At 50.6% G+C, this 27,837-nt stretch overlaps 1 protein-coding gene across 1 annotated transcript in view; it reads right to left on the bottom strand.

Annotated features, from left to right (window-relative positions):
- Positions 1-2,814: 2,814 nt before the first annotated feature.
- HIPK2 (homeodomain interacting protein kinase 2) overlaps positions 2,815-27,837 on the bottom strand; it is a 187,693-nt gene continuing 162,670 nt past the window's right edge. The window contains exons 11-15 of the mRNA XM_082661511.1: positions 27,640-27,819; positions 24,451-24,732; positions 10,135-10,379; positions 4,900-5,033; positions 2,815-3,820 (exon numbers count right to left, since the gene is read on the bottom strand). Coding sequence (XP_082517637.1) covers positions 3,359-3,820; positions 4,900-5,033; positions 10,135-10,379; positions 24,451-24,732; positions 27,640-27,819 — 1,303 coding nt within the window. The 3' untranslated portion in view covers positions 2,815-3,358. The remainder of the gene's footprint in view (positions 3,821-4,899; positions 5,034-10,134; positions 10,380-24,450; positions 24,733-27,639; positions 27,820-27,837) is intronic.

Raw genomic sequence — 27,837 nt, 5'->3', positions numbered from 1 at the left:
TGGACCATGTTGTCCAGAGCCCAATCTGACCTGTATAGAGATAAAGGCTTTGATTCTTCCAACTTTTGTTCTGTGGTGGATATTTCTTGACATTTTCCTAATTCCTGGATCTTTCCTTTCCTTCTTTTTGGTCTGACAAAACTAGACATCTGCATGTCCCTCCTGTTTACTCAGATACTCACAGATATAATAAAATAAACTTAAATATTAAAGAGAAAACACAAAGATACGTGGAATAAATGTGCATTTTAAAACCCCAACTAAAGTATCAAAATGATGATTATGATAATAACCAAAATAATTAGTACAATAATATCTTTATGAGCAGCACGAAACTTTCATTCCTGATCTGGAAGAAAAGGAAAGAAAATATCAGGTGAAAGAGCAACTTCCAACTTAAGTAGACAAAATAATTTTCTTTAAAATGGAAGGCTATGTTGTCTTTTCCTATAAAAGATCAGATCTAGAAAGGGCTGGAAGTGAACTGTACAAGGGGGTCCAGGATGCTACCCAATAAGGCAAAAATGCTGGCTCACTGCAGCCAAGACTTCTGTAACTGGGCGCGGGAAGATCGGACGGGGCACTGCTGCCCTCCGGATGCCAAGAGTCCAGAACAGAGATGGTTCCCCAGGCTGGCGCGGCTCTGGGAGCACTCTGGCTCACATGTCCTCCAAAGACTTTCCTCCCCTCACTCTCTCTGGACAGGCCATGTTTCTGTCGTCTCAGAATGACGGCACTTCCCCATGTCCGGATAAAGACGTATTGATCGTGGCACCACGAGGACAGAATCTTGTCCTGTTGCCAATGGCTCCCCGGCGGGCCCGCTGGGTACCTGGGGCTCTGCCCGAGCCTGCCCTGCCTCGAGTGGGACATGGTGTCCTTCCTTCCTTCCTTCCGGCCTAAGGCTGGGACTAGGCTGGTTCCAATCTGGGGACCGATTTCTTTGTAGGATAAGTAGCATTTATGCTTGGAGAGGGGAAATTTCCAGAGTTATTTCACATTTCACAGCTAAGAGCTAAGGTAAGGGCTTGGCTTCGTTACTGAATTAGGTCAGATATCATGATAAAAACACTTTTCACAGTAGATCGATCGTAAAGGGAGACCACAGGATGAGGACAGAAAGTGAGGGAGGGTGAGGACGGACTTCTGTCCGAAACTGAGAGCCATCTCTCTGCACCCTGGAAACTTGGCTTTGGGGTCAGTTAAGCACTCGGCATCAAGAATCAAACAATTAGGACCACGCTTTCAAGTCCCACTGATGACCAGACAGCGTTTCCCAACATTCACGTATTTTAAGAATAATTTGCTATGGACAGAGTGACCCCTCTGCCCTCACCCCCACCAGTGTTCAAAGCCTGAGAAAAATTTCAGAATGTATCAAAGGTGCAAAGAGGGCAAAGGGCAAATTTCCTTGGAAACTGAACTGCCCGTGGGAGTGTTTTCCAAAGTGCAGTACAGGACTACATGGTTACCCTCATAAATGTCCCTCCAGCCTCTGCCCACCAGACTCCTCAAAAACAAAAAACGAAGGCGTTCCTTGGGTAGGCCTGGGTAACTCGAGGAACGATTCAGCAGCAAACGACGGCTGATGGCTGTCTACAGGGGGAAGGACCCGGCAAAATGGTGAGAGCAAAACACAGCTGGTGGAACCAGAGGAGAGGGGGCAGGGCTGCGAGAGTGAAGCGGGGCGGGGTGGGGGGGGGGGCGCGAGTCTGAGAACACGGGGCTGGGCCCGCTACCAGGCCTCCTCTCCATCCCGCGGACAGCAACAGGGAGGCTGTGCCAGGACTGGAGGCTGAAGGCGGCTGCCCGGCAAGGCCAAAATTCCTAAAACAGAGATGGGACCTGCGGTCCCAACGAATGGCAGAGCCCCTGCCCTCCCAACCCTGGGGGCAGAACTGGGTGAGGGTACAGGGTGGGGAGTCTCTCTTGCTCTGTCTCCAAAGTAAAAGTCATCCAAAGCCATCACCATCGTCAGATTCACCCACCACCATCCATCTCGCACCTCTCTCCAGATCCACGGGCTCACCTAGACCCTGCCAGCTGCCTGACACCCCTCTGCTAGCAAACAGTCCAGGAAAGACAACAGATATTAAAATAAAATAGAAATTAAACAAACAAACAAAACAAAACAAAAAGGAAAGACCAGAGTAAAATGTTGCAACAGCACAGAAGAAGGGCTGAGATGATGTGACTCGCCTCAGCCGGCTTCTTGGAGTACCGTGGAAGTAAACCCTCAACCGCGTCCCCGGTCGCTAAGGCACTAGGAGGGAAAGATGTAAAACCAAGTCTGCGAGAGCCGGCGGCGGTGCCGGGGACAGGAGCGCGGCACCGCGGGCACCCGCGCGTGCACCTGGACCACGGCGCGGGTCACGTGCCTAGGTGAGATCGCTCTTCTTGTGCAATTACATTGAGGAAGTCTCTTGGTATCGTTGGGGGTGAACACAAAGTAGCACAGACAGGTGCAGACTGCGACATCTACCAGGGTGTCGGCGACGCCGCGGGCCCTACGCTACGTGACGAGGGATGGACTCAAAAAGAAAAGAAATCTTCAGAAAAGAAAAAAAATCATTAATGACATTTGAGGAATATCATTGCTTAGGGATTTATCCAGAGTGCTCAGAAAGAGAAAACGCGCCCTCCTCTCCCAGGGGTCCTCCTTCAGCCCGGCTGCCCCCATTGCTCCCAGCAAGTGGGCCAGATCGGGGCTTCCCCAGCCCCGGACCCGCCCCCAGATACCAGCCTCCTCCGGCCACGGCCTGACCTTTCTAGACGGTTGCTGACACTTCAGAGTTCTGGAAAAATCCCTAATTCTTACGTTCAATCATTAAAAATCTATTGGATTTTTAATCCAATAGATTAAAACTCGTATCAGGTGTCCCTGACAGCAAATTCTTAAACGCCACTTGCTGCCATATGAAAATAATCTTTGAAAAATTCATAAAGTTCTTCAAACACTGGGCGCCCCCCCCTCCCCCCCCCCAATTTCTGGAATCTTCCGTGGCTCTCTTCTTCTCCTTTCCAGTCTGGTGCAGAATGGGTTCGTGAGCTGTGGTTTTTTGTTACTGACGTTTTCTTTTTTTTTCTTTTTCTTTTTTAAAATAAAAAGCATAGATTCCCCCCCCCTCCTTAAATCCCTTCCTTTTTAAAATGTTCTCTTCTCCGCTCTCAGTCCTCCTACTTCCTAGTTCAAGTTTCATTTGTGTCCCGTCCCTGCCCCCTGCTCCCCTCCCCTGCCCCGTTTGCATTGTTTCTGTGCGGCACCTTCAGTATAAAAAGCCCAGCTCCCCCCTCGTCCCTCCTCCTTTCTCTCCTACCCTCTGGCCATCCTCCCTCCCCTCCCCTCCCCTTCCAGTGTTTATATGTAAGGGTACTGGTTGACCTTGGCGGGGCTCAGTGGGTATCCAGTGTAGACGGTGGAGGCTGGAGAGGCGCTGATGTAGGTCTGGTGGGCGAACTGGGCTGGATACTGACTCGGGTGGATGGTGGGCGAAGGCAGGACCCGGGGGCCCATGCTCACGGGGACCTGGTGGACGATGCTGGCTGGGTAGGCGGCGTGCTGCACGGTGTGACGCGCCGAGCCTTGGGAGGCCACCAGGTGGGCCACGGTGCCAGTGGAGCCCAGGGCGGCGGGCGCCGTGTAGGTGTAGAGGTGGGGCTGGGCGGGGAGGTGGGCGGCGGCGGCCAGGTGCGGGTGCACGGTGCCGTGGCTGGGGCTGTTGTGTGGGAAGGAGTATGGCGCCTGGGCCATCGTGGGGGTGATGTAGGCCTGCTGCCGTCGGTGGCTCCCCGTGCGATCTGCGGTGATGTGCTGCTGAGCCTGGAGGGGGAGAAGCACCAGGAGAGGGCTGCGTCATCAGGGCTGGACACGCGCACGCATGCGCACCCACGGGAGAGGCCGCGAGGGGCGGGGGCGAGGAGGGAGGGGCGGGGAGTGCGGAGGAGAGCAAGGTGGGGAGGAGAGGGCGGGGGGAAGGCGGAGGGAGAGGAGCGGCAGGCGTAACAGAAGACGCCTCCCTCGCGCGCCCGCGAAGTGTCAATTAGCCTGGGCTGAGAAGGAAAGCCGTGCCCAGCCATGCTCCGGGCTGGGTGACACTCAGAGCCAGACGCAAAGGGAACGGGAGCCAGTAGGTCCCCCGAGGGCATCCTGCAGCTGTGAAGTGTCGAAAGGAGCCCCTTTCTCTCTCACCGTGAAGTCCTGCTCCCTAAACTGCAGGCTCTCAGACACTTCGCTGTCTGAGGTCACAGGTACACAGGAAGCAGCCCTCTCTCACCTGGAGAACCTAAGTCATGACACGGACGCGGCCTCGGTTTACAGCCAGGGGCACCGCTTCCGATGAAGGGCTTCTCAACACAAACTCCCCCTTATCTCACCTCTGAGCTGCTAAGGAAGCAGGGCCCGCAGTCCACTTTGCAACTCGGACCTGAGTGACCCTCCACACACAGGCTGAGCGCTGCCCGTGGAGACTCTGTCTTGTTCACATTCCCCCTGAATGTCACCCACCTTCTCCGAATCCTCCGGCTCTTTTCCTGGGTGTGAGGTCCCTGTGGGAGGCCTCCTCCACTGTAATGACTCGCTAGGCCCAGCATGGTCGGACCATGGGACCCAGACGCAGTGTTTTACCCTTTGCTGGGCCGAAATAGCAAGACGTGGGCCAGCCTACTTTTAAGCTCTGGCACCACGTCACTAAGCACTTCGGAGCATCAGACGAGTCATTTTGCTTTGGGCCGGCTCTCTGTGAATCGGGGATCCGCCTCCCCCAAGGGGACCCACAGCAGAACGAGAACACCAGCGGTCACTCGGGGTGCCTCCTGCCGCCACGGGAGGGGCTGAGTCTCCGGGAGGTGGGCAAGGGTCCACCCTGGCGCCCCTGGCGAGCGGCCGTCGGGCGGGCTTACCTGGCTGAGATTGAGAGGTCGCTGCTGCCGGTAGGCAGTGGCTCCAGATGAGCTCCCTGAAGAGAGACCGCTGGTGGAGGTCACGTTGCTGGAGGACTTGGACTTGTAGGAGGACGAGTGGTGACTGGTGGTGACTGTGTTGGGAGGAGGAAAAGGTCACAGGTCCATCACAGGCCCTCAGCTGCCCGGAAGACCCTACTCCTTGGGGGACAACAAGTGGTCTTCCAAGAACCCTTTACCGAGACTGGGTGATCACCATTCAGCAGCACTGCCCCAGACCCAGCGACGATGCCGCCTCTGGGCTGGCACCTGGCCTGCGGCTTGGGAGTAAACCCCGCTGGACTTAAAATTACTATCTGGTGACACCGAAAAGCATAAGGAGAGTCTAAGAGACAGAAGGAGAGCTCTCTGCAGCTCCTCGTGTCCCAGCCAGGGGTGCAGCGGGGGGCCATCTGCCGAGATGCAGAGACACGCTGACAGATGCAGCAGCGTACAGAAAACCGAGTCTCAAAAGAGGGACTACATGTCCCAGGGGGAGAAACAGCCGGAATAAAATGAATAGGGCGAGGAAGTTTATATTAAAGAAACCATTCGCGTCAGTTTCGGTGCTGAGTGGTCTGTGAACACCAGCTCCTGGCAGAGTGGGGCTCGTGTCTCCAGGGGGCACAGGCAGAGGACTGTACGCCCGGGTACAGGATGTGCGGAATCAAGTGCGACTGTTCGCCTGCCTCTCAGTGTCTCTCTTGACGTCAGACGTTTCTGTGCTGAAGCTCTGTCTAGATCAAGAGGAAGTGATCCACAGTGACTGCCAAGAAGCCTTTGGCACAGGGAATCCGGACATCCGCCCAAACCTACGTTGTCCTCCGCAGACTCCCCGACTCTAAAACCACTCACGTGCGAGGGAGCTGCCCAGAGTGGGGAGTTCAAGGGGAGACCCTGGTAGCTGAGGCAGAACCGGCAAGACGTACACAGGACCTCAGAGGCAGGTCTGTTTCTTGTGCTGTTCAGCAGAGAATTCAGATTTCCCGGGGCTGAGCATCGTTGGGAAACACAAAAGCCTAATACGGTATCAGTCAGGCACCCTGGGGTCGCGAGTGTAAAATGGGCAAGTCTGGCAGCTCTTGGGTGTGAAGGATGCTAAGAACGAATGAAGCACACACAGTAAGGATCAGGCCCTTGACGTAACTGGGTTGGGTCAATTCTGCTACGAACCCCAGGGTGATGAGATCAGGGTCAAAGAGGAGCCGCGTGAGGCTGGGGCCGGCAAGAGAGAATGCTGATAATTGTTGATGGAGAGAAAGCTGAAAAGTGAAGGCAAACCAGAAACCGGGGGACAGGAGACCGGGGAGCACGATGAAGTCAAGGGGAGCCTTCTGCTCCCCGAGGCCACAGTCCCCCTCAAGTAAAGGGAGAGCTGCCTCACTGGGAAGGGGGCAGCGCGTCCTAACGGAGACCCCAAATCCAACCGTGGTTTGGGGCCCAGCGGCCCTCCCATCCTACCCACCGAAGCGCACCCCAGTCGGGGGTGCCCAGGAATTCGTATTCTTCACAAGCTTCCCAGGAGAGCAGGAGCCAGCCCGGCCTTGGTGGACACAGCTGACCTGCATTGTGGAATCGGGGGTCTGCTGCTCAGGCCAAGCTTGGTTAGACTCTCAAAGGCCCTCCAAAGCCTGGGGGGGTGGAGGGCGGGGTTCGGAGGACCCACTGTAGGCTGAGGGATGCAAAGCTACAAATGCTGCCTATCAGGAGAACGTTGTGCCCATCGATCAGCCATGGTGCCACCGTGCAGGCATCCAACACTCCCTGCCCTGCAGCGCGTCGCCAGCTGTGTCTGCTGCCTGGGCCCAGCTGTGAGTGGAACCTCTCTGCTCCTACTTCAACTCTCTGGGCATTTTGCGGTAATTACATTTCAGGGAGAAACTCTGAGTGCAAGGGATCCACAGCGTGAGGCTGCAAGTGAAGAGATTAGAGGGCTTCAGATGAAATGGGTGTGACAGAGCCAGGCTACCATCATCACGGGCACAGGAAGTGGGACAGGAACTTGTCAAGTTGCCAGAGCAGGGGACCCCAGAATCAGGGAGGGGGTCCTGAAAGGGACCAAGAGATTAAAATAGTAATTTCCTCCTGCAGAGAAAGTGACCATGGAGCGGAGAAGGCAAGTGCTGAAGGTCAAGTTCCGGAGGCGTATTTCGGAGCTGGGAGGACAGTACAGAGCTCTCTGCTCGAGCCTTGCCTAGCTGCTCTCATAGATCTGCTGCCCGGCAACAGCCCTGGGTTCACGGATGGCCCCTGGTGGCCCTGTCTGTACAAGGCAGGTGGGAGAGTGCTTCAATCCTGGGTGAGCCCTGGAGGGACAGCCGCATGGCCGTGGTGGAGTTAGTTAACCTCTCTGTGCTTCCATTTTCTTATCTGGAGAACTGGGAAAGTAACGGTGACTACATGTAGGGTCCTTGTGGGGATTACGTGAGTTAATGCACGTAGAAGCTTAGTATCTATCTGGCACGTGTTGAGCCCTTAAAGGTGTTAGCTGTGTTAACTACGGTTGATGTCTTTATTAGCGCCCTGTCCCCTGGCCAAAGCGATGCTCAAGGAACAGCTGTCTGCCCCAAGCTGGGACCAGCAAGTTCTGTTTCCTGGGACTGGGAAACTGGAAGCCCGGGGCTCACTGGGTCAGGGTGAAGCAGTGTTCAGAGAGCAGGTGTCGGGCCCCCAGTGGCTCAGACCAAGGAGTTCTGGTTGCTGTCCTGCCTGGGACTTAGTTGTTGAACTTTCTCTCAGCCCTGCACCCTTCCAATAAGTTCCTTATTTGCCTTAAGGCAGTGCAGAGTTCACTCTGTTGCCTCCCAGAAGAACCTTAACTGACCCAAGAGACTCGAGGAGGCTACGTGAGAAATAGGGAATCTTCCTGAGCTGAGACCCCCAGAGGGGATTAGCAATGACAGAAAATGGACCGTCACCTGCACAGCCTCCGTCCTGAACTGGGGGGCTCAGGGAAGCCTGGCAGCCCAGCGGAGGTGGCTGAAACGCTTCTCACCTTGGCCGTAAATGGGCCAGCGGGGCCCAGGAGGCTGAGGAAGGCTGCTTTGCTTGATTTCTCCAAGCCTAGGACGACTGAGCTAATGGAGGATATCAGCGTTGAGGAGGACCACGTTCTGGGGGCGGACAGGCACCAGAATGAAGTTCCTTCCTGCCCCTTGCCTGTCACTAGAAAGACCGTGCAGTGTGTCCTCACAGGGGAACATAAATCTCTCTTTCCATTGGGAAACTATACCATGGGCTTCCCCAGAGACAGTGGCACTAGGTGCCTTACTGAGAATAACCTTCCTTTTTTTTTTTTTGGTTGAAAACATCCCTGAGAGATTCTCAGCCCTTCAGCTGTAGCAGTCCTTGTGGAAATGCAGTGGGGTGAGTGCTCAAAACCGCCACGGGCGGCCCACAGCTCGACGGCTGATGGTGGAAACGGGCAACGGAGCGTGAAAGGCGTGACCTGTGGGCTCCACAGAGCTGCCTCCCCGCCTCTCGCCATCGTGGTTCCCCACAGAAAACTGTTGCGTGATGTGGGACAAAGCTGGCCCTCAGTCCCCTGACCTGTCTTAACTAGGGGGTTGGACTAGTCTTAAAATTTCAGTAGCTCTCAATTTTGTCACCTTCCACATGCTGGCGCCAGCACCCGGGCCGACAAAGTTCCGAGCTGGAAGACGTCTAGCCTGCGATGATCCGGCCGCTGCCTCGTGCGTCCTCCACCGTATTTAAAAGGCCAAGGGAAATTCAGCACCAGCTACCTTTTCCCCCGCCTTTATCAATTCCTAGAGGTCCTGCGTAAGGTCTACCCTGAGCCAATCCTTATAGACCATCGTCCCGAAGTGTAAAGGGACCGTTACTATTACAGAGTTCCCCTGAGATGTCCTGGAACATGGGCATCCTCGACTTACAACACGCATCGTCTCCTCCCGTAGGTCTACAGTCTCTGATCTGAAATCCCTGGTGTCACTTTTTTTTTTTTTTTTTTTGTGCCGCACCGCGTGGCTTGTGGGATTTGAGTTCCCTGACCAGAGATCGAACCCGGGCCCTCGGCAGTGAGAGCGCAGGGTCCGAAGCACTGGACCGCCAGGGAATTCCCTGAAATCCCTGGGGTCGGACACTTTTGAAATCAAGAATTTCCGATTTTAGAAGGTCATGTGGTATATATTCAATATATTAGGTTACCCCCAGTGGAGCCCTGTGCACTACCACGTAATTTAAAAAAAGTGATTATTTCTGCTACAGAATACTGGGACATTTCACCAAGGGGCACAAATATGACTCTGACACAAACAGGAATATGACAAAGGGACTATAAATCGCCTCTAGTTAGTTCAGGTCAGGTTTTACCAACTGACTTTACTGTAAACTTAAAAATCTGGTTTTTGGAGCATTTTGGATTTTAGATTACAGATGAAAAGGAATCTTCCTTCTCCTCCTGTTGGGTAAAAGGGCTGGTCTTGAGGTTTTCAACAACACAGTCTTGAGACCTTCACTGTTATTTAAGCAGGAGAGCCCTTCACACCAAGCTGTGTGCACTTAGGCTGCGATCTTTATACCTGGGGTACGTGTGGGGCTACCTGAGGACCCGAGGGTGCACGGCAAGCAGAGGTTTGAGGGGTCAATGTCCAGAGTCTCACCTTTCAGATGTATCTTTTCCTAAACAGATGCGCCGGCCCTGGGACCCACCAGTTCCCTTACTCGCCTTCTCTCTCATTCACCCTTCTCCCATATTACAAAAGAAAGGCTTCCTTCTCACTCTCTTGAATGTTGAAATGGTGCATTGCCTCCAGGTGTGAGAACCCTAAGGGGCACCCAAATGGGATCATTCCAGAACAAATGGCTCCTGAAGGACAGTCCCGTGAGAGCAAAGACAAGCCCCTCTCAGCAGGAAACACTGAGGGCTGACCAGGCTTGTTTTCTTTCGCTCAGGCGGCCAACTCTTTGCAAACTCCCTACCCCATCCATCCATCCATTCATGAGATACAGCTGAGAAGTGAGGTGGCCATCCCAGGGAGGACTTTTTCTGACAGATGTGAGGTCAGCTCTGGCCTCCTGGGCTGACAACAGGGAGTCTTCTTGAACAGGATCCTTGGGTGAGGACCTACTACCACCCGGGGCTTAGCAGCTCTCCCGTAACAAGATGGCGAACAGCAGGGAACCAGAAAACCAGCCTCCGGAGAGATGCTCCTGGCCGCCCCGGCCCCAAATTACCTGGCCCCAGGCTGTCACACTCCACCAGCGCCTCGCTGGCCTGGGTTTTCAGGGGCGGCACGATGATGGTCCGGGGGTTCCCGGTGCAGTGCGACTCCAGGTTCCCCTTGGTGTCGAAGGTGGCGGCGCTGTGCCCGGAGCGGTGCTGCACGGCGTAGGGGCTGGTGATGCTAGAGGAATCGGAGTAGGGAGAGTCGTGGACCGTGACACAGCTGATGACGTTTTTTCTCTGCTTGGACACAGGGCTGGAGATGGAAGGGGAGAAAGCAGGACTGTGAGAGGCTGGGGAGGGAGACACCAAACTGACGGCGAAGAGCCTCTCTGTGCTCTGGGGCAGGGGCGGGGACAGGCAGAGCCGGAGACGGGGTGGGAATGTGACTTCTGCTCTCCAGAACCCTAGCGGGGAGGCACAAGTGTCACCAGTCTGACCAGTGGGGGTGGGGGAATATGTGAGGACGGGAGAAGGGGCTGGAGGGGGGCTCACAGAAGCTTCTGGAAATGGGGGCAAGAGAAACTTCCGGGCAGGCCTGGGCTGTCCCCTGTGCAGCCGCGCTCAGCTGACCTACCGGGGAGGTGCGTGCAGCACAGAGCTGTGTGGCAGTGCCCTCTGAGCCACCGGAAGGGGACACGAAAGCAAACAGAGAACCCAGCCAGACCCAGGCCACCTGAGGCCCAGGTGTAGGAGAAAAACACCGCCGGGAAGGGAACAACATAAGCTCGGGAGGCTCGGGACCTGGAAGACCCAGCCAATTTAGGCAGGAGGGAACAGGACATCCAGGAGGAACCGGGACGCAGTGAGAGGGACGGGAGAGAGTGAGGCTCTGAGCACGCTGATCCCACACACAGCAGCGACCCAAGACCTCTGAGTCCCCTTCTCAGGAGAGGCCCGGCCCTCCTGCAGCTTCCCCTCTGCCTGGCCGACGACGGGGTGGGGGACCGGCACCGTATCTGGGTGAGGGCAGAGATGCTGAGTCTGTGAGGGCGTGGCTCTGAATCCCTGGTTTTCATCCTATAACTGAGACTTAATACACTGATACCAGGAGGTATCAGGAGGAACTGGCTTTGGATGGCTCTGGGCCAGCACATTTTTTCCGGAGATATTTATGTTTGGTTCCTTTGGGAACCAATTCTGTCTGCCTCCAAGCTAGTGAGAGGCTGGTGCGATGACGAATATGGAATCTGTTGCTTATTGGGAAAGTTTTAAAAATGGATTTTCATCTATTTTTGTATATTGATCGTCTATTTTTAAGAAATATCTATTGCCTAAATAAGACGGTCAGTTTGCAACTACTTTGCTAAGAGAAGAAGCTGGTATTTATAGAGCACCTAATGCAGCCACAACACCCGCTCCAGGTGTCTTGCCCAAGGTCACACAGTCAGCCACAGGCCACATTCCAAGATCAATCCTACCACCACTAAGGGCGGCAGAGAAATGAGGGAACTCGAGCCCCAGGAAGTGGGAGGACAGCAGGGCTGCTAGCCTACAAAAGGCTGAGGGGCTGGGAGTGAGCCCGCAGGGGGCCTGACGCCCTGCTCCCTGGACCCTGCCCTGCTGACATCTGGGCCAGATAATTCTTCTGGGGCTGCATATTCTGTCCTCCCCGGTTCAGGGTAGAAGGGTCCCTCCCTAACTGTGTCTGTGGATAAGGACACACGCCTGGCAGACAGATGTCTAACGTCAGCATGTGCTGGTGGTGTAGCTGTCCAACCTCTGAGCGATTCAGTCTCCTTATCGGTGAGATGTATATTAATAGTACCTATGCCACAGGCTTGTTTTGAGAAGTGAGAAAATACATGCAAAGTGCTTTGGATGGTGCACGACACCATTTATAGTAAGTATACTCTAAAAACTAGCTTCTAGATGAATGGATAAAGAAGATGTGGCACGTATATATAATGGAATATTACTCAGCCATAAAAAGAAATGAAACTGGGTCACTTGTAGAGATGTGGATGGACCTAGAATCTGTCATACAGAGTAAAGTAAGTCAGAAAGAGAAAAACAAATATCGTATATTAACACACATATGTGGAATCTAGAAAAATGGTACAGATGAACCTATTTGCAGGGCAGGAATAGAAAGGCAGACGTAGGGAACAGACGTGTGGACACGGCAGGGAGGGGAGGGTGGGATGAATTGGGAGATTAGGTTTGACATAAATACACTACCATATGTAAAACAGATAGCTAGTGGGAACCTGCCGTATAGCACAGGGAGCTCAGCCTGGTGCTCTGTGATGGCCTAGTTGGGTGGGATGGGGGCGGGGTAGGGGCGGGAGGGAGGTCCAAGAGGGAGGGGATGTATGTATGCGTATGGCTGATTCACTTCGCTGTGTGGCAGAAACTAACACAACATTGTAAAGCAACTATATTCCAATTAAAAAAAAAAGCTAGCTTCTACCATGATTATTATTAGTGTTACTTCATTTAAAAACAGGTGAAAACAGGTTTGCAAAAAACATCTCTAGGCAAAATGAATTCTATGAAGGTACATACTTGCTGGAAAAGTTTCTAGTCTAGGAATAAACCAGAGATTGATACGAAAGAAGTTAAAACTCATCAGTTAGGTATCTTAGAGATCTATGCTAGGTGCTACAGGGAATTTCTGTATAAAGAAATATAATACATGTCTCCGCTCTTGGAGGAGATTAACATCTCAGTGGGGGACTGTATAAAAACATGACAAGTTAAACAGTAAAATCTTTAAAATAATCAGTTAAAGAGAAGGGATGTCATAAAGACTTCCACGATGAACTGTCAAGTGAGCTGTGCAGATGATAATTAAGAACTCAAAAGAAGGTGAGGAATGAACTGATTGCATATATTTATAGTTCTTCATGCTAACTTTGATAAAATGGATATATCTTAATTAATAAAGAACTACACTTCCTACTTATAACAGTTTAAATGCAAAAAGCCCATATGCTTGTTGCTCAAACATAGTTTGAGGTAAACAGTTACCGTATGACCCAGCAATTCTGCTCTAGGTTAAGTACGAAATGGAACTGAAAGCAGAAACTAACAGATACTTGCATGCTAACGTTCACTGCAGCATTATTCACAATAGCCAAAGGTGGAAATAACCTCAGTGCCCATCAGTGGATCAATGGATAAACAAAATGTGATACAGCCACACAATGGAATATTATTCAGCTATAAAAATGAATAAAGTTCTGATATATACTACAATATGGATAAGCCTTGAAAACATTACACTAAGTGAAATAAGCCAGACACAAAAGGACAGACACTGTGTGATTCCACTTATACGATGTTTCTAGAATAGGCACATTCACAGAGACAGATGCAGATCAGAGGTTACAGGGGGCTGAGGGAAGAGGAGTTGGGGAGTTACTGCCTAATGGGTACAGAGTTTCTGTCTGAGGTGAATGAAAAGTTTTGGCAATAGTGGTGATGGCTGCACACACTGTGAATGTATTTAATGTCACTGAATTGTACACTTATAAATGGTTAAAATGGCAAATTTTATTATATATGTAGTACCACAACTTAAAAAATTAATGTAATAGGCCAAAACCCATTTAACTGTACACTTTAAATGGATGAACTGTATGGCACGCAAATTCTATCTCAAGTTTTTAAAAGTCCATATGCTTATTCAGAAACAAGAAAACAGGCTTCCCTGGTGGCGCACTGATTGAGAATCCGCCTGCCAATGCAGGGGACATGGGTTTGAGCCCTGGGCTGGGAAGTTCCCACATGCCGCGGAGCAACTAAGCCCGTGCACCACAACTACTGAGCCTGCGCTCTAGAGCCCGCGAGCCGCAACTACTGAGACTGTGTGCTGCAACTACTGAAGCCCGTGGCTCTAGGGCTCGTGCGCCACAACTACTGAGCCCACGTGCCACAACTACCGAAGTCCGCGTGCCTAGAGCCCGTGCTCCGCAACAAGAGAAGCCACCGCAATGAGGAGCCTGTGCACCGCAACGAAGAGTAGCCCCCACTCTCCACAGTTAGAGAAAGCCCACGCACAGCAATGAAGACCCAACACAGCCAAAAATAGATAAATAAAATAAATTTATATATATATATATATATATATATATATAAAAGGAAGCAAATGGTATCATTGGGGAGGGGACGACTGAGATCTGGCAGAAGAACTAGAAAGTGGGGCGCCAGGGAAAGGCCCCATGCCTGGAAAGTAGGGACAAGGGCCCCAAGGGCAGCAGGAATTGTGGAAAGCTGTGAAACTGGGAGGAACCCTGAGAGGAAGGAGAGCCGCCTTAAAAAGCATAGACACGTCCTGGCTACTGTCAATAGAGCTGCAATGAATGCAGTGAGGTGGATGGACCTAGAGTCTGTCACACAGAGTGAAGTAAGTCAGAAAGAGAAAAACAAATACTGTATGCTAACACATATATATGGAATCTAAGAAAAAAAGAAAAGTCATGAAGAACCTAGGGGTAAGACGGGAATAAAGACACAGACCTACTAGAGCATGGGCTTGAGGACACAGGGAGGGGGAAGAGGTAAGCTGTGACAAAGTGAGAGAGTGGCATGGACATATATACACTACCAAATGTCAAAGAGATAGCTAGTGGGAAGCAGCCGCATAGCACAGGGAGATCAGCTCGGTGCTTTGTGACCACCTAGAGGGGTGGGATAGGGAGGGTGGGAGGGAGACACAAGAGGGAGGGGATATGGGGATATATGTATATGTATAACTGATTCACTTTGTTATAAAGCAGAAACTAACACACCATTGTAAAGCAATTATACCCCAATAAAGATGTTAAAAAAAAAAAGCATAGACAGGTGAAATCTGCAACTGCTTTCTGTGGGCGGGTGACGGAGCTGGTCTGCGAGCCACGCGGTTAAAGGAACGCCCAGCCCTCCACCTCCACCCTCCCAACCCCCCCCCACCGGCACCATCACAAAACGCTCCCCGGACCAGGGTCAGCGCCGGAGGCCATGAGCATGCAGCTCCAAGTGTCCTGCCCTTCACTCTCAGCTTCGGTCACAGCCAGTTCTGCCTGATTAAATGACACACACACACAGTGACTCATCTGGTCATCTCACAGAACGCAGAAATGTTCTGCTGCAGATGCATGGTCTGTGGGTGGCGGACCCCGCGCGAAGAACAGAGGCTGGCTGCTCCCAAATGTGTCCTGGGAGCTCGTGCTCTAGTCCTGGTGCTGCTGTCCATTTATTGGTGTGACCTCGGGCAGTGGCCTGGATATTGGGGTGACCCTGAATGTCCCTCCAGCTCTAACCTGCTATGACATCCGTTAGGGAGGGTGGCCTTAAAGGAGCCATCGTGATGGTCCCTTGAAGATTCATTATTAAAGACACTTAAAATAGGATTCGCTTTACTCCTAATTTGGAGAGAAAATAAATCCTTTTAGTAAGTGTACCTTATATGTTGACCCAGACCCAGACAATTCCTGCTGACTATATATCCTCCTTAGGTTCTGAATAGTTTAGAAAATGAGCAAATTAAACACACACACCCCCCCCCCCACACCACTAAGTTTGGCCAAGCCGCAATAAAATTCAAGTTGGACATATTTGGAATTCTTCAATTGTAGAAATTGTGGAGAAGCTTCAGCTCAATACGAGTACGAATTCTCTGACAACTGGAATTATCTGAACATACAAGGGGCCGCTTAATGAATCAGTGAGCTTCCTGTCACTGAAGGGAAGCTTTCTGGCAAAAGTCTTGTAACAACTGACAGCTTGGTCTAGACGACCCCTCAGAACTGGGGGCCACCTCCCGACAGAAATGTTGAGGAGTTCTGCATGTCAGGATCTTGTCATCTACACCAAGGAGTGTGGGAGAAAACCTCTCCGAACTCCTCATGGGTCCCACGCCTTTTATCTGATCTGGCAGTCCCCGTGCCCAAGGAGCAGAGAGGTACAACACAGTCTAATGCTGATCTACCTATCTCTTTGGATTTACACGTGACAGGTTTGGAAAAGGTGAATTCATTCGATAGCTCTGTTTTTAATCTCTTCTATTGTTAGAAATCTCTGTGCTCTACCTGATGTACTATGCAGATTAGAGAACAAATGAGAAATTGTTAAACGAGTCAGCTTAAAAAATGAGCACACGGGCTTCCCTGGTGGCACAGTAGTTAAGAATCCGCCTGCCAGGGCTTCCCTGGTGGCGCAGTGGTTGAGAGTCCACCTGCTGATGCAGGGGACACGGGTTCGTGCCCCGGTCCGGGAAGGACCCACATGCCACGGAGCGGCTGGGCCCGTGAGCCATGGCTGCTGAGCCTGCGCGTCCGGAGCCTGTGCTCCGCAACGGGAGAGGCCACAACAGTGAGAGGCCCGCGTACCGCAAAAAAAAAAAAAAAGAATTCGCCTGCCAATGCAGGGGATAGGGGTTCGGGCCCGGTTCAGGAAGATCCCACATGCCGCGGACCAACTAAGCCCGTGTGCCACAACTACTGAGCTTGCACTCTAGAGCCACAACTACTGAGCCCACATGCCACAACTACTGAAGTCCCTGCGCCTAGAGCCCGTGCTCCGCAATAAGAGAAGCCACCACAATGAGAAGGCTGTGCACCGCAAGGAAGAGTAGGCCCTGCTCGCCACAACTAGAGAAAGACCGCACGCAGCAATGAAGACCCAACGCAGCCAAAAATAAATTAAAAAAAAAAAAAAGCTAATCACTTAGAAACTATAAAAAAAAATGAGCACATATTTGACATTACTACTATGGGTTCTTTTGGCTCCTACGTGTCTATTCTACTGGGCTTCATCCCACTGTAGTGTCTAATTATTATTGATAGCTTATCAATCCCATTATGAATTGGTTAATGGAAGTGAGAAACAGTGATAGGAGAAGAATGAGAGATACTTGTTTAAGTGGTCTCGACAGAACATCACTTCCGAATAAAAACCAAAGCTGCCAGAGTTCATGACTGCCTTGCGTTGTGATGGCAAGAGATGATTTTCATCATTTTAAAATGATGAAAAGAAATAAGGAGCTAAGTAAAGAAATCAGCCTCAATGGAGAAAACACTGCTGGAAGATCAGACACAAATCTGTGACCCCTTCTCTGTAGGACCCTAACTGGAATGTGCTTCTGATTTCCATTTGCCAATCACCATCAATTCCGTCCTCCAAGACCTGAGTCAAAACTCATCTCCACCAATGAACTTTCCATGACTTATTTCATGCCTCTGATGCCATAATCAATGCTATATGTGAAAAATACTGCTCTTCTGTTACTATGACATTGATTACTAAACACAGGAAACGATTACTGAATGCACAACTACTGTTCAAAGTCCCCTGCATGTTTTATCCCCTCTAATCTTCACAGCAAAACTACGAGGTGAAGAATATTACAACTTTCATTTTAAGAACAACTAACTTCAGATGTGGAGAGCTTAGGTCACTTGGTTGTTCAAGGTCACACAGCTGGTTAGGGGCAAAGTCAGGTTGGAACCAAGAGCTAGAATTCTTCTTCTTTTTCTTTTTGTGACTAAGTGTGGTCTTAGTTTATTTATTTAAAAAATTTTTATTTTATTGTGGTAAGAATATGCAACATGAGATCTACCTTCATAAAATTCTAAGTATACAATACAGTGGTGATGACTATAGCTGTGACGCTGTACAGCAGATCTATAGAGCTTATTCATCTCAACTGAAGTGTATGCCTGTTGGTCAGTGACTCCCCATTTCCCCCTACCCACAGTCCCTGGCAACTGAGATTCCACTCTTTGATTCTGTGAATGTGACTCTTAGAGAGCTCACGTAAGAGGTTTTTTGCATACTGCACATTTTCTTCAAGGCTGAACAGTACTCCACTGTAAGCACATGCTACATTTTCTTTATCCATTCATCTGTCCATTCATCTGATGGACACTTAGGCTGTTTCCACATCTTGGCTATTGTGACTAATGCTGCAATCCACATGGGAGTGGCTACCTCTCTGAGGTCCTGATTTCCATTCTTTTGGATAAATACTCAGAAGTGGTACTGCTAGATCATATGGCAGCTCTATTTTTAATTTTTCTGAGGAACTTCCATACTGTTTTCCATAGCGGCTGCACCAATTTGTATTCCCACCAACGGCGCACAAGAGTTCCAGTGTCTCCACGTCCTCCTCGTCAACACTCGTTATCTTTTCTTTTCGATAATAGCCATCCCGACAGGTGTGAGGTGATATCTCATCGTGGTTTTGGTTTGCATTTCCCTGATCACGAATAACGTGGAGCAGTTTTCATATGGCTGTTGGCCCCGTACGTGTCTTCTGTTAAGAAACGTCGGTCCCAGTCCTTAGCCCACTTTTAAATTAGGTTGTTATTTTTTTCGCTGTTAGGTTGTCCAGAGCCTGCACTCCCTTTTAATCACTAGCTACACAGCCCCCTCCTACCCGCGAGACTGAGAACGTAAGGCAACGGAGACTGTTCCTGCTGCTTCCACCAGGGGCACAGCTGGTGACGGTGGTCTCCTCCAAGCATGGGCCATGGGGTTGTTCGCATGGACAGCTGTCCCAGCCGATGGAGGTGACAGCTCCCAAGCCGGCCACCTGCACAGGCGTGCGCACGGCTCGCTATGCTGTTCCCACTCCCTCTCCGCCCAGCTAGAAATAAATACAAGGCCGACTGCTTTTAACCAGCCCTTCATGTGAAAAGAGGGGCCAGGCGACGATGCCACCAGGCCAGTGTACTTCCGATGTATCATGTGCCTTCCAATTTAAAGTCATTAGTGAGAACCAAAAAACTCTACATTTTAAATTGGGTACATACATTACATTCGCGTTACATTATCCACATGTTTATATCTATGTGTATGTCTCTCGACATACACACACACACATCCGTGTCACCACTACGGTCACTTTTTACATGACTACCTTCTGGAGAAATCTGAAACAGGGCCTAGAAGGAGCGAAGGGTGGCCCCAGTCCTCACACATCATGCACAGCAGCAGGTGTTCACTCTCCCTCCACCTCCTGCGCTCCAGCCTGCGAGTCTCTCCCGATCGCGCTGGGTCCATCCGCTGGGCATGGCTCTGCCCTGTGCTTCCCAGCCGGCTCCTGCCCTCCACCCTCTGCCCGGCAGAAGGCAGGGAGGACACCACGAAGTCGCTACACGTCTGTGAAAGCTTTGTAACGTGCGGCAGTGTTAGGACAGGTGGCTGGGGACAGTCCGGTGCAGTGTCTCCTCTTCAAAACACGGCGTTTTCAGAAAATGCACCCCCTTAACCACTGGGGTGTTTGTTTTTTTTTTTTAATAGATTTATTTATTTATTTATGGCTGCGTTGGGTCTTCGTTGCTGCGCGCAGGCTTTCTCTAGTTGTGGTGAGCGGGGGCTACTCTTCGTTGCGGTGCGCGGGCTTCTCATTGCGGTGGCTTCTCTTGTTGTGGAGCACGGGCTCTAGGCGCGTGGGCTTCAGTAGTTGTGGCTCGTGGGCTCTAGAGAGCAGGCTCAATAGTTGTGGTGCACGGCCTTAGTTGCTCCGCAGCATGTGGGATCATCCCAGACCAGGGCTCGAACCCGTGTCCCCTGCATTGGCAGGCGAATTCTTAACCACTGAGCCACCAGGGAAGCCCCCCACTGGGGTGTTTTGAACGTAACCCTGTAATAAAGATGCAGTAGAGTTCCCTCGACAAAACATCCTCTGTTCATCTGTGGGGTGTAACTCAACACCGCAAAGCAACGGGCCCTCCAGATGGCGCTGCGAGTTGGGTCCTTTGCTTCTTCCCTCGACTTGACTCTGATGCCACTAGCACAGCACAATGTTGGCCTAAGTGGGTGTGTGCGCTTTTCCACTGATAAGTGGATGTTAATTTTTCAGGCTGTCTTTTGAGCAGCAGTACATCAGCTTCCTGACTGTGCCTTTTCTATAGTAATTTCTCTAGATTTTCAATTTAGTGTAAAAAAGAACATTTGGGGTCACATTTTTTTTTGCGTAAACATTTTCAGAGTGATCCCTGTTTAAAATACGTAGCGATCCTGATGAATCAATCTTCTGCCGAAGCTCACATTTTCGTCACATTAACGGTAACACACTCCAAAGTGATGCAGAACATAGCAGTGCCCTGATGACCTACGTCAATGAACCCCGGCTACCAGAAATAGCTAACTGAACGAACAGATGAATGAATGAGTAATGGAGACTGGGCAAAATGATTTCTAACTGATCAGCTGAAATGAGCCACTCCGGTCACACACTTTGGAAGACTGTATGATGCAGCCTCATGGCCTCTAAAAGACAGTTTCAGCACAAGGCAAGGTTGGCAGAAGGGTCTGAATAATAAGACGTGCACCCATAAACTTTCTCCAAGGAAAGTTCAAGGGAGAAAAGATAGCTTATTCAGCACGTGTGGACAGCCAAATGCTCCTCTGATCAAAGTCATTTAAATATATTTAAAATAGGACTGGTCCTACTTCCTAATCCTGGGGGACCCAGAAAAATATCTGTTTGCTATCTTTAGGCAAATTCTCTAGCCATGACCACAGGGCCCCCTCGTCCAACATCGAGAAAGAGGAGGCTGCTGGGTCTTCCTTGGCCTCCTCACTTTTTCAAATCTTCTTAAAGAATGAGAAGAGCTGACTTCTGCCCTGCCTGCTGCTAGAGCCCCAGCACTCTGACCAATCAATGCCTCGCCCCAGTCAGGGCTCAGTGAACGTACCCTGGACTCTCCCACTGCCCTGGCCTGGTGCCCTGCACACGGTGGGTGTGACCATGGGTGTGGGCATGGTGGTGGTCAGAGGAAGCACAGGACACAATTTATAATGTGTTGAATTAATGACTGAAGAGAAATCAATTATTTTTGCCGGTAATAAAGACTGCCATTTCCTCAATGTCACAGAACCTGAATCCTAATTCTGCTACTTAGAACTTTGTCAATCTGGGTGAGTCACCTACCTTTCTTGGGCCTCAGTTTTCTCATCTATCAAATGGGACTACAACTACTGGCCTTGTATATTCCATCGAATGATGCACAGAAAGTGCAGGTGGGAACACCTGGGGAATGTTTGTTACGACTCCCCTCCTCCCTAATTCACTCGCCCCCAGCCTGCCCCTCACGCTCTGGAGTCCTCCTTACAAGAGGAATTGCTGACCGTCCACCTAACCTGGCAACGAACAGTGCCACATACTGGGGGGCAGGAATGATAATTTTGCTTTGGCATTCTTCTGAAAATTCTAGGCAATTATCAGCTGGTCCCAGAGATTTAGTGACAAGCTTCGTCCTAAAAAAGGTGGATTTACCATTATTTGTCTCACGTCGGCTCTAAAAGACGCTGCCATGTGGTCCGTGCTCACCACCCCTGTGAGCATCACCCCCCCCACCCCGCTCTCTGGCTGCTGTGTTGAGGCTGAGTCACGTGATGGGGAGCGATCGGCATTTCAGGCAGAGTTACAGGGCTAGCACTGGGGGTGGGCCGCAAATAGGAAATGCGGTCAGGGACACAGAAGATCAGAATCGAGGTGCTCACAGCTGGGAGAAATCAGGTTTGGGAACAAGAACGGTTAGGGTCTAGGAGGGAAGTCTCCACGGTTCACACTGGAGCACTGACAGGTAGAGAAGCTTCCAGCTGGAGGGCTGCACCTGGGGGCACGTCCTTGTTTTCCCAGGACTGATGCTTTCCCACCAGCTCCTCAGCAGCTCCTCGCAAAGCTGGCCACGCCCACCTAAGGAGAGACCCTCAAATCTCCCTTTCCAATCTGAAGTCCCTTCTTTCCTTGCCTCCCGCTTCTTCTCTCTGATCAGCGGCCCCACGTGCTCTTGATCCCTTCCGCCCACCTCTGAGGCTCCGCCCAACACCTATCTCGCTGGAATTTGCAGTCTCACCTCGTCTACCCACTGTCCACACCCATCAGGACCTTTGACCTTGGAAAGCCTCCTCTCCCCTGCTACTTCCTCAAGCTACTTCCCCCTTGAATCCCCACAGGCCTCTGCTAGTTTCTAGGGGGCTGACATTCTGTTTCATGTTATGATGATTTGCAAGCGTCTTACCGAGCTTATTACCCTGCAAACCTCCTGAGGACAGAGGCTGTCTACCTTATTTATGTAGCACCTGTGGTTCTGACTGTAATATCTTACCAGTGGGGCCAATAGATATTTACTGTGTTAAAGTTTGCCATAATTCTGATATCTAAGAACGAGTAATCGTATTTCCCCGTTTCTTTTCTCATTACAAAATGCAGTCACATTAACGTGGTCACATTACACGGTGGGTTCGCTATGAATAAAATAGCTACTGGTTTCTGTTTGATCCTCCTCAGACTCAAATACACTTTCCTGTCTTCCTGGGTCCTAAAACATTCCTTTAAGGATCATTTGATCCCTCCAGAAAACACTATCATCCCATTCTGTGCGCCTCCCCTCACACCTGTGCGCTGCCGACACCCGTCTCGATTACGCACTGGCCTCAGCCTGCAGCTTCCCCCATTTGGCGGAACCTCTCTGGTGCGTTGCGTTCCCCTGGGCAGGCAGGCCGTCCCCTGCGCTTTCCACTGTATGAAGCTCTGGTACTCAGCAGCCCACTGTCGCTGTCTGTGGTTGTCGCTTACACATGCACCTGGCAGTCAGCTCCTTCCCTGCTCTCCCCTACGTCTTGACTCACTCGTGAAGTCACCAAGGTCCTCACATGCTGTCAAGTACCCCAGTTCTCTTCTTTCTGGGCCCCGGAGCTGCTGCGGAAGCAGCCTGTGCTTTGGCTCGCTTTGCGCTCACGGCCCCGGCAGCGGCCTGACAGGTGGAGAGATGGCTCTCTCATCCTCCTTCTCCTCAGACCCACTATTCAATTCTCTCTGGAGCACAGAGGTCGAGATTCTGTGTCAATTCAAATGTCAAAATGATATTCCAATCTAGTCAGTTGTCGGATTTTAAAATCACCTTTTCCAGTTGTGGCAAAGGGCTGTGGAGGTTTCTGGTCCTTCTCGTGCCTGATGCTACAGATGTGTGCACCAGCTGCTCCAGGCCAGGGGCAGGGCCGGAGCCGGAGCCGGAGCCGGGAGGAGCCTTCCTCTTTGGGAAGGGCCTGCGAGGCACGCGGCACTGGGCAGGATGGGGTATTGACTCAACTTGGGACTGTCCTCCAAAAGGAAACTGAGCCCAGTTCTGGAACAGGCAGCCTGGGAATGGAGCACTGAGCCCCATCCCCCCGGCCCCGTGGCCCCTCTAGCGCCTGGCCCAATGCTAGGACCAGAAATGCTCCGCGATATGCTTCTCTGAGACACACTGAAGCCTAGGCTGGGCCACTAAAGAGGACACTGGAATGAAAGATACACTAGCCCTATCTTGAGAAGATAAGACACTGAGTTCATTATAAAGATGGGAACGGGATGCCCCATGCAGGAAGAAATAGCTGTAGTGAGAATGTCTGAATCAGTCTATCTGCATATCTTGTAATGATTTTAAGTGTAGGAATTTATTATCTAATCAAAAGGATCTGTGATTATAATCAGGGACATTGTATCCAATCAGCAATTAGTAATTCGGGCCTAACTGTGAATGTTAAGCTTCACATCAGGTCATGGGATGTGCGCCGACTGGCAGCGTGGGGCAGGCCTCCCTTCCCAGGTCCTGGGTCCCAAAGGGAGGAGCCAGCAGGTTGGGACTGTGAGACTTTGGATCTACAAGGTCCCGAGGCAAGGGGGTGCTGAAGGCCAGGGGACCGACCGTTCAGAGGGGCAAGTTCCAGGGGACCATCAGACAGCCCAAGCTCACACCGCACTCCGTTGCAGTCTGGCTGGAAAGTGTAGAGAAGAGGCTCTGGCACTAGGGTGAACCGTCTCGCAAATATAATAAATATTTCTTCCCTCTCCCCAGGAAGCATATAGAGAGTGAAATGAGTTCTTACTGCTTTGGAATAAACAGCAATGCTCTCTGGGTGAAGAGCCAACTGGCAGTTCAATAGACGGGGTTAATCAGACACAGGAAACTTTCTGATTAATTGGACAATTACCTCAAATTCTGAGAGAGCCAAGGCAGTGTTAGAGAAACAGCCTGACCAACTAGGAATAAATTCAATAGCCCGAGGCAGAGATTTTTAGCGCACGAGGCTCGAAATACACTGGCACCGTGTGCCTGATTTTTATGGCCTCACGTCCCCCAAGGGTAAAGGGCCTGTGACTATTTTTTAAGACCAAAGTGACTCAAAATCATTTCGGCTTTCAACAATTATGGAAAATCTGTTTGACATTCCCTTGAAATCACCTTAGGGCTCCAGGACACGGCAAAGCCAAAATTCAGGGGCCGGGAGAGAGGGGTCATCACGCTGGACGATGCAAGGTGGTCCAGATCCACCATAACTGTCTCCGTGCGAGACGGAAACGCAACTCCGCTCCCTCCTGGAGTCTGAAGGTGGCACAGCCTCACCTGGCGGGGGCATGCTTCTGCTCCTCCTCTTCATCCGTGTCGCTGCTGATGGTGATGACGCTGACCGTGGGGCTGGGGGTGTCAGGAATGACTATCGTCTGCCGCTGCCGCTCCCTGGTGGTGCTGGAGGCCCCGTCGCCCCAGCCGCACGTGACGGAGGAGCTGCAGGCCGGGCTGCTGTGCACCAGGGCGCAGCGCGGAGGCGTGTTCTCCTTGACACGCTTGGACCGCTGCGGGGAGCTGACGGCCTGAGAGGAGGACACCTCACAGGTGGAGACGTTTCTGGAACGACAAAGCCACACACGCTCACGGAGAGGGTCAGACCCGGCAGCTCCTTCCGAGGGGCTCAACTGTCTAGAAACACCAGCTTTGCCAAGTCTCCATAAAACAGGCAGAGGACCAGGGCACTCAGACCTAATGTGACTGCAGAAGCGGCTGCCTGTGGAGCTCTCTCTTCCAGTTAGCTGCGACACGGACGGGGGCAGCAGCCTGGTCTTCTCTGGGCTCTGGCCTGGCCCCCTGCACCCGCCTCCAGCGGGACAAAGGGAGTAGTCAGGGCTCTCAGGAGAGGGCACAGGGCTGTGACCCACGACTGGGCTGGTCTTGTGGGGGCAGACGTAACGCCCAGGATTTCAGGAGTGTCTGCCCCAATGCGGCCCCCTGTCTTCAGGGTCGAGGCCCAACTCCCTGAGCTCAATCTGGTCATCCTCCCCAATGTATTTAGCTCTTGTTTGAGAGGTGGAAGAAAAGGTATCTGCACAGAAAGCTTTAGTTTCCTTGCTAATGGCTGGTTTACCACTGATTAAACTAAAACACTCACTTCCTAAGAGTTCCTGGATCTAAAGGATCTAATGTTAAAGTTTAGCTTTCCCTTCTTCCTCCTTTTATGGACATGACCATAAAAGTATCTGTGTGGGTATAATTTTTCAAAGAACGATTTTTTTGGATTTTGACACATGGGCATCACAGGAACCTTACCAGTCTGTTTCAATTGCAATGAAAAATCAGGAAAAATGCAAGAGGAAAAGGTATGCTTAAAAAGGGACCTTTTAATCTTGATTTTGATCAACTCAAAATTACTTATCAAATCAGCCAATGTAGTTTCTGGTAACTTTGGAGAAAAAAATACCTTACCTTTTCCCCTCCCCATCAACCCTTGCTGACCTTGGTCATATCTGTACAGTGAGATCAAAGCCAGCCTATGATGAAACTTAAGACTGTGATATGTCCTTAGAGATTCTAGCATCTTCTAGCTAAAGGGATGGCAATAAAGATGAAAATAATTCCATAAAGGCAGATCTATTTAATTTTCTATTTAGCTGATATCAGATATGTTGCTTGTTCCTTCTGGGGGGCTCGTAATAAGAAGTGTTACTGATAAGATTGTTCCATTCTTTGTACTTACCACAGAACTATGTATTTGTTATTACTAATACGTTACAATTTTGAGATTATGTTTTCACTACTCGAGCAGTTAAAATACGGTCCATTTGGTGTTGTTAAAGAAGAGTATGTCTGATGGTACTACCTGACAGGGGAAAGCCTTCTGGTCTTCCCAACTGTTAATGCCTAAGGCACTGGTCTTAAAAATAGGAAAACACCTAATTTTCACTATAGTCATACTGATCTTGAAATGCACTGGCAATGAGCCTTCCTGAAGGCAGCTGGGTGGTGAGGAGGCAAGAAAGAGGGACTTGCCAGCAGGTCAGAGGCCAAGGGTTCTTCCTGCCCCTACCTGGCCAAGGTGAGCTACAAGGAGGCTAAACCCCACCTCCCGGCCAGACCAGGGTTCTGGCGACCACCTACCAGGGCGAGCATGACAGCACGTGAGGATCGAGACAGTGGCTTCTGTTCCCACCCAATCTAACAAAGACACAGGTGTGCTGTCACAGGGCTGCCACGCAAAAGCATTCTGAAAGCCTGCCACTGATCTGACGTGAATTTCCCTAAGTTGTCAGAAACATCCAAATAAGAATCTTGTTCGGGAAGGATGACAACTTAAGGAAGTCAGCTCTTGGATTCGTTTTCAAGTGAAAAAGAATGAAAAAACGTGGGCCTAATTTCTGGCACCTTCCTATACAAGTAGAAAACCAAAATTCACTAGACATTTCCTATACTAGACTTCTCTTGATTAGCCTATTCCAAATAAGCAATTACGTACCTCCCAGCCAGTGCCACTGGAGAGAGATGCAGGAAAAACTCTGCACCCACACAATCTTGATTTTCTTGTTTGTTCGTTTGTTTGGAAATCTCTATTTTTTTTAAAAATTAAAAAAAATTTTTTTTTGGAAATCTCTATTTTTTAAGTCAGGTCTCTTGAGGTATTTACGTACGGTGGAAGACATCTTTTTGAAATGTCTGATGAGTTCTGACAGATATACAGTCAGGTAACCCCCGTCACGATCCAGATATAGAACTCTGTCATCACCTTGAAAAATTCCCTTATGCTCTTTCCTTGTCAATCCTCTCCTCTCCAACCCTAGTCCCTGGCAGCTCCTGATCTGATCTCTGTCCCTATAGTTTAACCTTTTCCAAAATACCTTATCAATGGAATTAAACAGCACATGACCTTTGTCAATCTTGATTTTTAAGAGTTCATGGAGATGAAACTGGATTTAAAGGAAATGGGAAAGATTATTGTTCTGCTGGTTAGTGTCTAGGATTAACCAAAGTTACTGCTTATATTTAAGCAAGCAGCTAAATGAGTTAAATTTCTGACCTTAGATTTCAGAGAAAGCACATTTCTGTACTACCTTTTTTTTTTTTTTTTGGCTGCACCGGAAGCCGGATCTTAGTTCCCGGACCAGGGATTGACAGGGCGGCCATGGCAGTGAAAGCACGAAGTCCTAACCACTGGACTGCCAGGGAATTCCCTCTACTACTTTTAAATAAAGTTATTATGGTTTTGAAAATGCAACTTCAGAGGTCAGCCTGAGCGTTTTCTAGAGAAGTGGAGAACTGCTCAAGGCCCAGACACTGAACACTGTGGTCCCAGGCCCCCAACCTTTGGGTGCTGGCAGGGTCAGCACTCAGACCTCAGAATGAGTGCCTCCTTCAAACCCTAGTGCTCCCCACATGGTCTAGCAAATTCTACCGGCCGCTTCCTGTCCCACTCCAGGGATCCAGGTCTTTAACTTCCAAGCTCCTCGAGGTCTCCTTCCTACAGGGATAGACTCTTTCACCACCTACCTCGCAGAGGACTGGTGCTGCTTACTCTTCCGGGAGGAAGTGGTGCTGGTAGGTTGCTGCCGCATCACGTGGGCCACGCCCACATTTAAGGGTTGAGCTGCTGGAAGGGTCACATGACCAGTCAATAGCGCCGGCTGCTGCATGATGGGATTGTAATGGCTGCCGTGAGCATGCGTGTTCCTAAAAGAAAGATGGGAA

Source organism: Grampus griseus (genome assembly GCF_964374135.1).
Source record: "Grampus griseus genome assembly, chromosome: 9".
Taxonomy (NCBI): Eukaryota; Metazoa; Chordata; class Mammalia; order Artiodactyla; family Delphinidae; genus Grampus; species Grampus griseus.
This window is presented reverse-complemented; position numbering and strand designations above follow the sequence as displayed.